This window comes from Venturia canescens, chromosome 2, assembly GCF_019457755.1.
Source record: "Venturia canescens isolate UGA chromosome 2, ASM1945775v1, whole genome shotgun sequence".
Classification (NCBI taxonomy): Eukaryota; Metazoa; Arthropoda; class Insecta; order Hymenoptera; family Ichneumonidae; genus Venturia; species Venturia canescens.
In genome coordinates this window covers 34,746,272-34,762,744 of record NC_057422.1, presented here as the reverse complement: position 1 = coordinate 34,762,744, position 16,473 = coordinate 34,746,272, and the positions used below count along the sequence as shown (strand labels likewise).

Here is a 16,473-nt window from a genome sequence, read left to right as displayed (position 1 = left end):
GTGGGGGTTCCTCAGATGGTCTGGTCGTGAGGTGTTCCCTGCCGGTGTCGGGAGCTGGTGGCGTCGAGGCTCCCTCCGAGGCCCTCCTCCGTAGCCGCGGGTCTGCACTTCCGCCGTTCATTCTCGTGGACCGAAGAGTCGCGCCGTTCGGGACACGGAAACCGGGTAAGGCAGCGCGAATGGTGCAAACAACAGCCAAGGTAGTGTGAGGGGTAGGGATTGCGTCAGGTAGTAACTTTATGCAGGTAACGTCGGAGGCCCAAGCTTGGTAGGTAATGAGAAAGCGGTGCAGGTATGAGCAGGTAACAAGACGCCTGTGGAAGGGGTGGACGCAAACAAAAAAATAAGATTAGCTTCACACATGCGAGGTAAAGTGGCAAGGCGGTAGGACTAGCGGGGGAAATACTCGTGGTCGATCCTAATGGGTGCTCACGGTCTAGGCCACGTAGGGTTTTAAGTCTTGCACGTGGACCTTGCCCACCCAGGTACCTTCGAGGTTAGATAGTTCTAATACCACTGGGGAAACGTTACTCCGGACGACGAATGGTCCATGAAATTTCGTCGCTAATTTCGCGGCGACATGTTGGGTAGCGGAGGAAAGAACGTGTTGTCTTTTCAAAACGAGGTCGCCGACGCAATAATCGCGGTCGCGGTGCTTTCGATTGTAATACAACGCTTGGCGTTGTTGGGCCTCGTCAATGGCTATTCGCGCGAGTCCCCTCAATTGCTGCATCCGTTTCATTCGATCAAGCCAGGCTTGAGGCGTATTCGCTATCGGTTCGCGAGTGTCCGGCGCCGCTAGATCCTGGGAAGGTAGGGGCTCACGGCCGAAGTTTAGGTACGCGGGGCTCGATTGGGTGGAGCTGTGGTAGGCAGTATTGTAGGCAAACCGGAATTCAGGTAGGTGGACGTCCCATTGGCGGTGGTCGGGCCCGAGGTAAGAGGTAATCATTGACTTAACCACGCGGTTAACGCGTTCGACCGGATTCGCTTGAGGGTGGTAGGGGGCGATGGTGTGGTGTAGAACGCCCAGCCGTTCAGTCAGGGCCCGTATATCGCGGTTCACGAATTCCGTCCCATTGTCGGTGAGGAGCACGCGTGGTTTACCCCAACGGCACGCCACGAAGTCGTCGATGACTTCCGCTATTTTCTTTCCGGTGGCTTTACGCAGCGGCAAACACTCGATCCATTTCGTAAATAAGTCCTGCAGGACCAGGATGTACGCGAACCCATTTTTGCTAGTAGGTAGGGGCCCCATTATGTCCGCCGCGACGATGTCCCAGGGCTTGTCTAGTACACGCTTACCCATGAGACCGACCGGGACGGCTTGTTCTACTTTACAGCGCTGGCAGACTCCGCATTTCCGCACGTAATTCGCAACGTCCCGGAACATATTTGGCCAGTAATAACGCACGCTCAGACGATGGAAAGTTTTCTCTACTCCGAGGTGACCTGCTTGCGGGACGTCGTGGCAGGTAAACAGTACCTGCTGCCTGAGTTCAACGGGCAGCACTAGCTTCCAGGCGTTTAAGTCTCCTAACTCGAGGGCAGGGAAACGCGGTGGCCGATGGTGATACAGTCGCGCGTCCTCCACTCGCCAATCGGGATGCTGATCGGGGTTGCGACGGACTAAGCGAAGTTTCTTATTGTACCAACGATCGTTACTGGGGCTGGGGAATGTCAACGCGGAACAGGTCTCCTCTGGGATACGAGATAACGCGTCAGGGACGTGGTGCAGTGCTCCTTTACGGTGGAGTATCTCGTAATCGTATTCCTGCATCTCCAACGCCCAACGACCGAGCCTACCCGAGGGATTCTTCAAGTGGTGTAGCCACCTCAAACTCGAGTGGTCAGTTATCACCGTGAAGTGATAACCTTCCAGGTAACAGCGGAATTTACGAACGGCCCAAATCACCGCTAGGCACTCTTGTTCAGTGGTGGTGTAATTCTTCTCCGCGGGGTTCAGGGCGCGGCTGGCGTACGCAATCACGTGTTCGACGTCGTCCACGGTTTGGGTGAGCACTGCTCCTAGGCCTACGCTACTGGCGTCGGTCTGAAGCACGAAAGGGAGTTCGAAATCGGGGCAGCTCAAGGTGGGCGAGGTAGATAGACGAGCGCGAATCTCGTCGAACGCTTTACGTTGAGGTAGGTCCCAGGCCCAAGCCGAATTTTTCTTCAATAACGAGGTAAGCGGACCGGCCAACGAGGCAAAGGCAGGTATGAATCTCCGGTACCACGAGGCCATTCCTAGGAAGCGGCGTAATTGCTTGATGTTTCGCGGCGCGGGGTAAGTCAGGACCGGGGACACCTTTTCCGGGTCAATTTGGAGGCCTTCGCGGTTGACCACGAAACCGAGGTATTTAACTTCCGAACAGCAGAATTCGCTCTTGTCCGGATTAATAGTCAAGCCGGCGTTACGAATCTTCGAGAGGACACGTTTCAACCAGGTTAGATGTTCCTCGAAAGTGGGCGTCACGATAATAATGTCGTCTAGATACACGTATACGTGCGGTTGCATCTCGGGTCCGATCAAGCGATCTAGCAGTCGTTGGAAGGTAGCTGGGGCGTTAGTGAGGCCGAATGGCATACGACGGAAGTGAAATAGGCCCATGCCCGGGACCGTGAAAGCAGTTATCTCGCGGCTCGATTCGGCGAGAGGTATTTGAAAGTACGCCTGGCTGAGGTCAAGCGTCGTGATGTAGTTCGCCTGCCGTAAGCGGTCGAGTATGCTATTCATGAGAGGGATCGGATACGCGTCCTTTTTCGTGACTTCATTGACTTTGCGGAAATCTAAGCAGAAACGTAACTTTCCGTTGGGCTTTTTCACCATGACGATAGGGCTCGACCAGTCGCTAGCTGACGGCTCGATGATTCCGTCCGCGAGCATTTGTTGGACTGACTCGTGGATAGCCTTCTCGATGGCCGGGGATACTGCGTAATACCGTTGTTTAATAGCGGGATGGCCACCGACGTCGATGTGGTGCTCAGTTAGGGACGTGCAACCCGGTTTTTCGGGCGCTGGGGGTATTTCGTTTTTCACGAGTTCTTTCAGTAGGGCCGATTCGTTCGCGGCTAAGTCTCTCAGGCCGCAACACAGGTGTTTTACCACCGACGGTCCGTGTTGCGACTCGAAGGTATGGATTCGCTGGGGATCGTACCAGCTGAACCATCGTTCGCTAGCGAAGTCGACGACCATCTGCGCTGTACGCATGAAATCTAATCCCAAAATGCACGGTAGAACCAGTGCAGGTAATAGGTATGCGGTCAAACGGAAGGTACTGCCATTCAGGCATACGAGGGGGTTAACGACTTCGCGGGCGATGGCCCGTTGCCCCCCTGCCATTTCCACTCCGCGCGGGCGGCAGGGCTCTCGGGTTACCCCGAGGTCGTCCATCCACTGGATTGCGAGCGGGCCCAGGAAAGTTCGGCTGGAGCCGGAATCAAACAATGCGCGAATCGGGTGGCCACGGATGGTGAAGGTAATAAAAATCGCGGTGGGGCTCTCTCCGGTCTGGACGGTACCGCAACGGATCGGCTCGTCGTTGGTCGGGTAGGTATCTAGTAGGTACGGCTGGTGTGATCTGTCAGCGGGTACACCGGTAGGGATTTCCGGGCCCGCTTTTAGCGGTTTCCCGAACAGGAACACTCGGTGACTTTCAACCCGCGACGCCCACAGCGATAACAAAAGGTAGTACGCGGCTCCGAGCACGCGTTAAACCGGTGGCCTGACTTGCCGCAATTCCAACACGTGGTGGGCCGCGAAGCCATGGTGGAGTGGTTGCCGGTAGTCGGGTTCGCCGACGGTCCGTTTTCGCGGAAGGGATTGAGGGAGTTTAGCGGTTCCGAGGTAGCGTCCAAGGTTGGACCTGTTGAACCCGAGGTAGGGGGTTTCGAGGCGGCTTTACGTCTCGGCCGAGGGTTGCCTGATCTTTGCACCGCGTTTACCGCTTCCGTGGGCGGTACGGCTGCTGAGTCGAGGTCGGAGACCGCGGCGCCCGCGTTCGCGGTTGGTTCGCCGTCCCGGCCGGCGACTTCGGGCCAGACTTCCACGGCGGCGTACGCCTGACGTGCGGGGGGCGCTGGGGCGGTTCTCGCGCCGCGATACGCTAATTCGGGGCATAACGACTGCCCGGGCGGCGGGGGTGCCCGATACGTGCGTGAGACCAGGAAACTTTTCTCGATCCGCACGGCAATGTGTTCGAAGGAGTCGAAGTCGAACACGTCGTCCCGATGTATCGCGATGTGCAGTCTCGGTATCAGGTTACGGTGGGCGTACTGTATTTGCTCGGATTCGCGCCAGGGAGGTTGCAAGCGGTTGAATAATCCACGCAAGCAGGTAAGGTAATCCGCTACAGGTTCGTCGATCCCCTGTGTCCGACGCATGATCTCTTCGCGTAACGCGTATTGGTAATCGGGGTCGCCGAACCGCACGCGACACGCCGCGGCGAATTGACTCCACGTCGTCCAGCGGTTGCTATCGTTTCGGAACCACTGTAAGGCTACCCCTGACAGGAAGAAGGGGATACAACGGATCAGGTCGGTTTCCGAAACAGCAACCAGTGCCCGACCTTCTTCGATCCGCGTGAGGAAGGTATCGATATCTTCCCCTTTCTTACCCGTGAAGGAGATGTTCCACTTACGCATTAGGTGTAGAACGGAAGAGGCAGAGGCCTGGTTACGAGGGTGAGGTACCTCGGACCCTTGACGAGAAGAATTATCAGTTACTAACCTGGGATCGGGCCCTGGTGGCGCTGTCCTTCGGGGTTGGAGCCCCCCGCCTAGGGGCGGTTCCGCGAAGACGCCGGAGAAGCGCCCCGGGTGCATCACTCCCGCGCTCAGAGGAGGGTACCAGGCCAATGAGGTTTTCGGGCGCGTCCCGGTGGGCTGACTGCCGAGATTAGAAGGTGGGCCGGCCCAGGGTTGGTGGCCCGGGAGGGTTGCGGCGGAGTCGGCTAGTTGCGCCCAAACTTCCTGGTAGCGGGTGGAGTCTAACCAATTCGGCGGCGCCGCGTGGTGCGACGCGTCGGTACCGGGGGTCGTCCGGGGGCCTTTCACGCTATCGGTCGTTTTGGTCACTCCCCCCATCCACACGCCCGATGCACCTAAACCCCCGCCGGGGTGCAGAACCGACCCCATGCCGGAATCGTCGCCCACCCCGTGGGGTAATCGCGATGTCCCCGACGCCAGAGTATCTGCGTCGAGGTGCTCGTCTAACCCGCCGGCCGCTACTGACAAGGAGGGCGAGGGTGCCCGCGGCAGGCCGGAACCGAAATCCGGAGGGCTCGTTGGTTCGCCCTCGGGCATGTCGGGACCCGCGGATAGTTTGAAGCGTGACCCGGGTTCTGGTTAGCTGAAGCGGGGGGGGGCCCCTCGTCGAGAGACGGCAGGGGGCGCGCGACCGGTAGATAACTCGTGAGAGGTAATTCGTGGCTACCGGGTCAGCAGGTAATTCGCGGAAATTATGCGCGGTCGTCGAGTCGACAGGTAATTCGCGAAAAGAACGCGCGATCGTCGAATCGACAGGTAATTCGCGAAATTAATCCGAAGGTGTCGAAGTGACAGGTAATTCGCGAAAAGAACGCGCGGTCGTCGAATCGACAGGTAATTCGCGGAATTAATCCGAAGGTGTCGGATCAACAGGTAACTCGCGAAAAGAACGCGCGGTCGTCGAATCGACCGGTAATTCGCGAAATTAATCCGAAGGTGTCGGATCAACAGGTAACTCGCGAAAAGAACGCGCGGTCGTCGAATCGACCGGTAATTCGCGAAATTAATCCGAAGGTGTCGAAGTGACAGGTAATTCGCGAAAAGAACGCGCGGTCGTCGAATCGACAGGTAATTCGCGGAATTAATCCGACGGTCGGATCAATAGGTAATTCGCGAAATTAATTCGAAGTGTCGAAACGACAGGTAATTCGCGAAATTAATTCGAAAGTGTCGAAACGACAGGTAATTCGCGAAATTAATTCGAAAGCGTCGAACAACAGGTAATTCGCGAAGGGAACGCGCGGTCGTCGAATCGACAGGTAATTCGCGGAATTAATCCGACGGTCGAATCAATAGGTAATTCGCGAAATTAATTCGAAGTGTCGAAACGACAGGTAATTCGCGAAATTAATTCGAAAGTGTCGAAACGACAGGTAATTCGCGAAGAGAGCGCGCGGTTGTCGAATCGACAGGCAAGTCGCGCCGACTGATTTTCCGCACGACTGTAAATGAATAGACGTAACTAGAGCGAAGGGGTGAAATTGGGTAATTACGTGATAAGAGCTGAATTCGAAGATTATTCGGACGAAGTACGGCGTGCGTGAGGTGCAACTGATGGGTACTCCCGGACGTGACAACTCGATCGCGCGGCTTGGTCAATACTGTCCGGTTGGCGCGCCTCGCCGTGAACCTCTTGGTGCTAGAGCAGGAGTGGGGTTAAACTTTCCGGGCCTATTATTAGGGTGGGGAGGGGAGAAGAAGAACGCGGCGTTTCTGCTAGTGTAAACAACGGATTAACCGTTCGCGGAACACTCGAGACCTCGGGACTGAGTTCCGAAGAAAGAACAAAAATTGTTTTCCACTTCGGTGCCTCGGGACGTAGGCTCCGCTGCTCGGGGGGTTAATCCCCGTTCGAAGAACTGTGCCTCAAACAATAACAAAGCGAGCATAGGTCGAGCGTCGCTGATGTGTGTAACCCGCGCGACGCGTACTACGACGCACCTCTCGTGTCCGACCGCGGTTGACTCAGCAGATGACAACACTACGCCGCGAGAGACCCACTCGCTGATCGACACGAGTATTTCGGGGAAACCAAAAAAATTTCGGTGTGCACGCCTGCGGGTTCCAAGGAAGCACGCAAAAACCAGATATTGTATATGATAGCCGGGTTGGGGGTGTACGGGGAGACGAGCGCTCGCCCGTTTATATTTAATGTGGGGGGTAAGAGGTGGCTTCACCGCCTCGTAAGACAACTTATCACACAAAGGACACAATTACAATGTCGGCTCAACGTTGAGCTTAGGGAGAGGTGTAAACATTTCGAGCGGCCGAGCGAACAATGGGCAGTGCTGGCGCTCCCGAAGACCGTAAATAATGATAATCATAACGTACTTTTAGTGTACAACAACACTCAACGTCTCTCGCCGTACGACGCACAAAAACGCGGAATCTTGACTCTTCGACGAAACCGTAATCGACGAAAGGAATGTACTGCGTCGGACCGGGGGGGGTCACGTTTATTGCCCGCGACTTAGTGCCTAGGTACGATGATGAGGGAAAAAGATAGTTCGAGACGTCGGTATAATGCAAACGATATTATTTCCACCGAAGTTTACGAAATTAACTTCAATCTGTAAATTCGCGAATGGTTACTTTCGGGCCCCACGTTGGGCGCCATTTGTAACGAGACATTTCCCCCGAGAGGGTTGCCTCGCCCCTTCTCCGCTCACGATGAGGAGAATCACGAGTCCACACGGCCCCGGGTGGGCTGGGCGCCAGGTACGAGCGTACCGCCGATGAAATCGACTTAATTTTGCCCACCCGAATTGGAAGGTTATACACGACCCCGTGATTCCCCGCGCGACGAAGGATGACCCGACTACTCAGCTCGATTCTGAGTTACTAAAGGTAGAGGGGAGGGTACTTGGGGAAAAGACAACCATTCACGACACGAAAGAATGTAGCCGACACAAATCAATGGATCAGTAAATTATTAACAATTTTATTCACCGTTTAATGATGACAAGAAATTCATAAGAAAACATGGGTAGAGAATACAGTGAGTGCCTCAGAACGAAACGGTAACACGCCGGTAACATCCGCAGGGGCCGAAGGCCGTAGATAGAACGCAGGTCGAGGACAAACGGCGACATGCACCGTAGGTAAAGCGCAGGTAGCCGGTAGCGAGTACCGGAGGTAAGGCGCAGGTAACCGGTAACGAGTACCGTAGGTAAAGCGCAGGGAAAAATTGAACAGCCGCGGAGGCTGTAGGTAAGCGCAGGTAAGATTCGACAGAAAGATATTATGATCGACTCAGCGCAACGCGCGAGGGCAATACCGAGGACAAATCAGAGTAGTTCCATTACAACGACGGGGTAACACGCGAGACGGCAGAAGCGCACGTAAAATATTAGGCTAAACAAAGCCGGGGCTCAACGCCGTACATCCCGAAGCGCGACAACGCGAAAGAGAGAGAGATAGGCAGGGCGCTAGCGCACGCGCTAGTCGCCAGGTAATACGACGAAAAATGTAATAACGCGACGGCGAGAGACTTGAGGCGAAAACTAGGGAAACGAATAGACGGAATCAGCAATTGGCCAAACAATATCGCTCCTGTCCTCGTGTTCCATCCCGGAAATATCCGCGAGACGACGGAGAAAGAGTCGGGACGATTGCCGGCCGCGAGGCCGACAATTCCCTTCCACGATCTCTCATCAGGCACAATCTACAAATAAATGTCAGGGGCTCGATCCCCCAGAGGCGACATTATACAAAAAAGGGACTAGAGACACGAGAACAGGAGGGAAGAGAAACATGAGGAGCGGGCTTACCGAGAGATCCCTTCAAGTCAGGTAGGAGGCACCGTCCGCCGCGCTGTTCAGATGAAGACTGCTCAGTGCGCCGGCCGGTGCGCCGTCTCGGCACTTCCCCCTCTCCGCCGGGCCGCACGCCACGGGCCACGCTCTCGCGCCTCACGAGCGGACTTGTGGTTGCTCGCGCACCGCGCTTCCCGCGGCAAATACGAAAATCGAGCACGTGGGAGAGTTAACCTCTCACGCGCCCGGTTGTGGCTAACGCCGGATTCAAGAAATGAAGGGTTCTGCGGGCAAAGTTCCCGACCGCGTTCGGTGGTTTTGTCGAGGCCCGGACACTGTTCCTCTTGGGGACTCGGCCGACGTTACCGGAGAGCCGGGGGGAGACCTCCCTCGCGACTCGGGGCGTCCCTTCGAGCCACGGTGGGTCCACTAGGCGCCACCAGGCAAAGATTACACCCCGACTCCCGGTGGATAATCCCGAGCCCCACTGGACGAGGCGCCGGTTTTACGAACTGTAGTGCCCGGGCGGACGACGGTGGACGGGACAACTCTCGGTTGCTTCGGCGAAGAGGTCACGGGAGGCGTTCAAATTGGCCGATAAAACCGGCGTGATCCTCTGACCGCCCACTGGACTGAGCTTGGTTGTGCGGAGCCCAGTCCCCGGTACGCGGACAGGAAAGTCCCCGCGAACCCCACACAGAGAAATTGAGCACGCGAAAGCGCGACCCGCGTGCGCGGCCGGCAGAGGGGGAGGGAAGGAAACGAGGTACTTCGGTGATCCCGAGGAAACTCCCACGAGGCATAGTCGCGAAACAAAGATTCGACCTCAAGTCCGTCGACGCTCGACAGAAGATAGCATACGAATAGGTACTACAAATGCGCGTCTCCCTCTCTTTTTACAGGCAATTCGTGATGGCGTGTGCGCAGGTAGGCAATAAATAATACAAAGGAAGAAATTCAAGAATTCAAGGTAAGGCCAAGTTAACGTTACGTGACGCAGCTAAAACTAAAGAATCTTCATCCGAATGAAAACAGGCGGGCGGCGGGCGTCGGCAAAAGTATGGGCCGTATACCGGTCCACTGGTCGACACGGGTTCGTACGGGCGTGGCGGGGCGAAATGTCACGTCACACGGTATAAACGTACATCATGTTGGGCGCTCCGTTGGCTAAATTGGCAGGCCTCTGAGCAGTGTATCCTTCACGGGGCACTACTACGCCTCCTGTTTCGGCGAACCCTAAAACCTTGCTCAGTACGTCGGAGAAAAAAAAGGTGTGCTCCAGGCTCTTACAGGATTCGCAGACACGCTTCACCGTCACATACCCGTTGCGGGCGTGCTTGAATTTCAAATGGCCCGTGACATAAGGTATTTCGTTAATAGCCTCGAGCAATGTCCCTATGCTATGGTATACGCCGGGCGGCACACAGGCGTTATCTTCCTTAAAAGCAGACGCCTTTGAAGCACCGGCCTCCAACTCGCTCTTGATAGGTACGTACTTCACCAGGGTACCAGCCGGTTGCCTCGTTGTCACACTCAGGATGTTTCGCCTACCCTCGGTAGGTACGTACCTCATTGAGATACCAGCCGCCTGCTCCGTTATCATATTCAGGAAGTTTCGCCTGCCATCGGTAGGCACGTGTAAAATGGTTGCGGGTATATGGATCTCGGCTAATGAAACAGCCCAGCTACCGTGAAGAGACATACGCTGCGGTAGATGTGTGGTATACCGCGTTGTTACATTATCGGGATAATAATCCATACTACTATTGCTAGGTAAAACCATGTAAAACTCGTCTTTCATTTTAACGCCCTCTGTTTAACCTGTTTTGTTTGCACTCTCGATAGCTCGGGTTCATAAAATACACCGTCAATATCCTCGTCGTGGAGATCGTGCAGGAAGTATACCACAGGACAAATACCGGACGACACACGGTGAATCTTGAATAACTCGCTGCTCCAACCACCTTCGTAACCTTTTGCAAAGGCCGCCTTCGCGCTACTGATACGCACAATGTCACCCACCTTATATTTAGGGAGACAACGCTCTGGCCTTTTGTATCGCTGTATCAAGTTATTCCGAGCCCTAGCGGCTGTAGCAAGCGTCACAGAGCCGGGCGTCATTTTTATAGCGCTATGCGTAGAGTTGTTGTATGCTGAAACAATGCTCTGTAGAACGTCGAGGTAGCGTTTTTGCCGGGAATACGTGAAATAGCGCCACATTCTCTCCTTCAGCGTTCTATTGAATCTCTCGACAATAGCCGCTTTGATATCGGGGTTTCTCGCAATGCGAAACTGTATGCCTTTTTTCTTTAAGAAATCCTGAAACGCAGCACCGACGAATTCTTTACCCCTATCCGTCTGCAGATAAACGGGTGATCGACCGTTGCTATTTTTCTTAGACAAGACGAGGTTAAACGCTTTAGCCACGGATGTGGCAGATTTGTCGCGTAGAGGCTGAACCCATGCGTATTTACTGAGAGTGTCTATCACGACAAGTAGATAAACATAACCATCGTTATAATCTTTAATTGAGCGAAGATCTACCAGATCAGCTTCCCAAAAGTCATCAATGTTCCGTACGTTATAAAAACGTCGCGGGAAGTGCTGTCGCACGGGTCTGTGTTTCGTGTAAGCATCCTGCCCCTCAAGCCACTGCAGCGTCTTCGTTCTGGATACTTTTTTCTGACGTGCCAGACGTAGCAGTTTAGTAGCACCTGAAAACGATGCTTCATGGGATGGATTAAAATACACTTTTTCCAGCGTTTTCATATTTATAATTTGAGGTTAGCCCAGATTACATGTCTTTTCTTATGATGTTTATTAGCCGTTGCCGCTCTGCCCTGCGTTATCTGATTTGCTATCACGGCCACTGAAGAACGGTGACTGACTCGTCGCACCTGTACTGTCGCTGTTTGTACTGCTGTTGCTGCTCTCCTCGAGCTGCGACGGTCGTAGCGTTGAATTGGCCCTTGTCTCCTGCCACAAGGCGTCATTACCGATGAACTCCCGCGGTGTCTGTATTGCTCTCAGAAATTTAGCGAAAGCACCACGCCCCGCCGGTTTAGATATTTTTCTAGCTCTCATGGCGTCGTTCACAAGATCAACGATATTCGAGCCCTGAATCGGGCTACCCTCAATCGATACGACACCTCCGGAATCCCAAGAAAAATTGCTGCGTGGCGCGTCATGTAAACGACGGAGCAGTAACTTCGCTTTAGTGCGATATTTGGCTGGTATGCTTTCAATTATGACGGAGTCGTTCATACCGTTACGAGTTTCTCCTTTTTCACTTTTATCATAATTAGACGCCGTTGTATGGTCGTTCTTCATAAGATCGCTGTGCTGTCGAGCTCTCTCGTCATCAGAAAAATGGAGATAACGCTGTAGCACAACCAGGTACGCTGTCCATTTTTCCCTCTCATTCTTGTAGGCGTTAGAGTTCAAAATTTCATTCATCTCCGCGTCCAGTCTGGATAATACGGTATCAGTAGATTGTGGCGGTTGTGCCGAGGCGTTCCAGCCGGCCGTTGGCTGTCTCTGATTTTGCATGCCCAGCTGTGTCGCATGCTCCTCAGGGATAAGAACCATTTTTCTCGCGTGCTCCATCATCCCCGTCCACCAATCAAGCTCGATAGAACAGTGCCTAGTATCGGTGCTAGTAGGAGCGGTAGAAACCCGCCGCTCTGGATAACAAAGCGTTTTTTACTCTTCCAACAACCTTTTTTCGCGGCTAAACGACGGAGAGCGGGGGCGTGTCGTCGTAGCTTTTTTCGCTGATCAGCCTTCAAAGGAACGTTACCGCAAAGAACGTTCAAGGCACACTCGCAGATACAGCGGATGATGCTCGGATCCGCTTTACGCAGGACAGCCTCGCGTTGCTCTTTATTGAGATACTGAAGAGCCCGTAGTATCGTCACGTGCTTTTTGCAGAGTGGTGCACCGTTTCGCTCCATTACGCATGTCAAACTGTCTAACCTCTCGACGTATCGCCCCTTTTAGCCGATTTTTTTTACCTATAGGGATGGGGGGTAGCAGTGCCTTTAAGAATATACCACACGCATAGACCAATACAATAATAAGGGTGGGAGGTGTTTGTGCAGGTGCTGGGTCTTTGCGTTATCTTGTTAGCTCGCTGAAGTGCGCTCAAAACGATCATGCATTTATCACAGTACGATAACCCTTTGGGCGCCATTACATGCGCTGAACTGGTAATTCACCAGCATTGCATCCGCTTTTAAACTTTTTCCGCGGCACGTAGACAAAATGATGGGGGTCGTCGGGAAAAATACAGGTACGGAATCTACAGTTGTCAGGCGTCGATTGTTTCAGATCGAGTAGCAAATAACCGTGCGGCTTGGATGTTGCGTCGTGGTACGCCTCCTGTAGGAAACGCGGGTTTTCAGGATACACCTGTCGCGCGAGATGCTGAATTTGAGCACGATCACGAGGATTTTTGAAAATCACTATATAGTTGGCATTCAGCGAGATATCTCGCTGACCGTGTCCTTGATGGAATAAGTTCTGGGTAATAAAAATAACGCTCAGATTTTTATGATGACTGCCTTTGGTGAAAAGGTCCACAACATTGTTGTTAGACGCCTCACGCATCAAATCATCGATTATGAGAAGTTTTGCGCGAGGGTCGTTAGCATAATCACCACTCTGAGGTAGACCCTCATGGAACTCTATTGATTCACCATACTCCGTGTACGCTGACTGCCACTCGGAGTAATAGAAAATGACTCTCTCGAATGGCTCACTGTTCATCCGTGATATAAACTTTAAAAACTTTTTTACAAAGTACGTTTTACCGCAGCCTGTGGGACCACAGATCATTGAGGTCCAGGGATGCTTCCACCGTACATCCATCTGCACGAATGACCACGTTTCCTGCGGGGCGGTATAATATAAAGAATTCGAGCAGTTGAAACATGTATAGAGCTTTTATTTTCCTGTAACAGTATAAATATTTTACAGTAATAACATAGGTATTTTACAATACTGCTTAACAATGTTTAAAGCGAGAGTTTTTATAAACGGCTATTTGTAACCGTAAGGGAGCGAACCGTATTCACCATCACGTCTTCGCTTGACACTCAGAGGCATGCACGATTTCTTTTCGGGTCGTGTGACAACCTGGTGGAATGGTGTACGACGTATTGAATCAAACTGTAGTACAACAGGATTCTCTCTCTCACCTATTATAAATGACCGTATTGATTCGTAATTTATCAGCGAACTGTTTGCGTAATTCAGCGTTATGCCTTTAACCTTGCAAACCTCGCTTTCCGCGCTGCTCGGCGTATTAACTATGAAAGAATAAAATTTAGGGCCGCCTGAGATGAAAGACTTAATGTAACTGCCCTCGCCGTAGGAGCTTAGCTCGTCGGTTAAATCCCCTAGCAATTGACCCGTTGGCGGTTCATACTCTCCAGGCTCTTTTCTCGTGACATAAATAACGGAATCGGTGTCGCAGTACAGAGCACGCTTACCCAGCGGTTCGAGGTAGGTGTAAAGTTTTAAACGGGCTTGGGCTGTGGTGTATGCAGCTATGACAGTATTTGCTATATTAGACGGTATTACAGCATCACTGGTTTTCGTATAATTAACATACAGCACCTGGTTGTTAACAGGTAGCATACCAGTGATCTCGTGCTCGGGGCTATTTAGCAGCTCCATAAGTTTTTCGCGTGTCGATACTATTTCTGTTTGCGGTAAATTTTCGCGTTGTCCAAATTTACCCCAAAAGGAGTTAAGACAAAGCTTGGCTACCGAGCGCAGCCCCGGGTTTTTCGCTACCGCACCCCGCTCCAGCTGAACCCCTTCGGCTGTCTTAAAAGCAGTTATATAACGCTCTTGGGCAGCCTCGTCATCTGCATAACCCTCGGGCCAACCGCTAGCCTCTTGTTTGATTTTAAGAAAAGTGTTTATGTACCCGGTGAAAAGGCCCCCCTTTTGTGTATCGCGGTTGTACTGCGTTATATTATACTGCCAAATCTCGCTCACGGTTAATATTTTATACCCGCACGCAATAGCTTTTCGCAATTCATCCACTACCCAAGTACCGCTAAACACACGCTCCGCGGGGTCTTCATGAGGACACGCGTCCTGGTTCATTGTTTCGCAGCAGCTACGACATAACCCGAATAACAGGCGCTGATGCATTCGCACCGGCAGCACCGGATGATAAAGATTTTGCGGTGGAAGCACTGTACATTTAACAAGGCCCTCGACGCGGGAAAGACTGATATTATTTTCGGGACCTGTCAGCTCCCTGCACTCGTCGCCGACGTATACCGTTGGATGGCCCACCGGATATTTGCCGTACTTGCAGATGTATGGGTACAAAGAGCAAACGTCAACATATCGTATCTGCTCCCCGTCTTTCACGTCGTACAGAGTGACCATGTTTTCCGTGCGACCACCGAAAAAAGCATCGCGCGGATTGAGAGGCTCCGCTCGAACCAGAGGGTGATCACTCACAAAAGCGCTCATCTCTAAATCTGTTTTTATCATCCGGTCATACGCGCACTCCCAAATCTCGGTTAACGTGTAGCCGCTTGAGCGGATTCTCTGCGATATAGCGTTTGTTCTCTCGAGACGCTCGTTCAGTGTATCACCGTCGCCTTGTACACGGTCTCTGTTTACAGTGAAACAGCTCAAACACCCGTGCCAATAGCAACCGTGAAACTGTAACACGTGGGCTGAATCAGGTGTTTCGTAGTAGCCGTCTACTAATAAATTTTGAGGCAATTTAAACTCGCGCGAGCGTCCTGCGTGAATGATACGACGATTTAAAGAATGCTCCATCCACACGAGCCAAGAGACCGCTTTTTTTGACTGATTGTGAGCCCATCTGTAACCGCCCGTAGGTATAATACCGATCGTGTTAGGTTTTAAAAAATTTTTTCGAAAGATTTGAAAGCAGGCGGACGCGATTGTTGTGTTTTCGCTAAACGGGCAAACGCGTCCGCTGTCCTTGAACATTTTCCGGAAAACCACACAGGCCTGTCTCAATATCGTAACGTCGTTTTTACAATAGGTTATGAGCTCGTTTGAAAAGTTAAATACATAAGAGGCATTCTTTAACTCGTTATACCATGCAAAAAAACGCTCGCGTTCCTCCGGGCGCATAGTGTCGGGAGAGTAATCGGCTGCAGGCGGCATCGGCCCAATATAATTTTGATTCTCGGGCCTATTGAACAGATGCGGAAAAGATCCTTTGGCGAGAGCAGTTTTTAGACCGAAAGATTTAGGCAGTGCACTCAGAGGCATGTGAAAGTAGTTCAAGCTGTCGAGAAACACGAGTTTGCTAACGCGCATTGTGATGATTTTAGTACCGTTCATTATTAAAGATGGGAGCTGCGTTTTTTTCTCCTCGATGAGGTAGCGCAGGATAAACTGGGCATCGAAACCACCGGCGTTATGGGCTATTAAAAATACGTGAGAGAAGTTCGGCATACTCTGTATGGCTAACTCCACAAGTTGACACACAGGATTCGTCCTAAATATAAACTCGTGATCCCCGCAATGCTCGCACGGCTCGTCTATAGAAACATTATCGCAGCACTTGGTGCAGACACGTTGAGCTACGCAAAGATTCGGTTCGTGAACGCGCGTTGTAGGATCACCTTTTACAGGGGTACACTGCTGCGTTTCAAAATCATAGAATATGAATATGTTCTCTTTCGGCCTCTCATCGACGCGAATAGGCCTCATATAGCACAGGCGATTATAGGGGTGCCGCGATTTACACGTTTTACAGAAACCCTCCCCGCACACATGCGTCTTTTTCTCTAAAGATCTTATTGCGCGAAAGCAGTTACGGCACCGCTGAAGAGACTCGCAAACAGTGTTTACCCTGTGTTTACGACGGATGGTAACAGCCCTGTGATTTTCTAAACATTGTTCCCCAAAAAAATCGCGGTTACATGTCTCGCATCTGATCGCG

At 52.4% G+C, this 16,473-nt stretch overlaps 1 protein-coding gene across 1 annotated transcript; it reads right to left on the bottom strand.

Annotated features, from left to right (window-relative positions):
• Positions 1-13,562: 13,562 nt before the first annotated feature.
• Positions 13,563-16,241, bottom strand: LOC122406362 (uncharacterized). The gene has a single exon (XM_043411762.1). It carries the CDS (start codon positions 16,239-16,241, stop codon positions 13,563-13,565), a length of 2,679 nt encoding a protein of 892 aa, XP_043267697.1.
• Positions 16,242-16,473: the final 232 nt, after the last annotated feature.

What these genes read in the sequence shown, in the direction of transcription:
- LOC122406362 (XM_043411762.1), bottom strand. Translation starts at nt 16,241, where the DNA reads ATGAGGCCTATTCGCGTCGATGAGAGGCCGAAAGAGAACATATTCATA.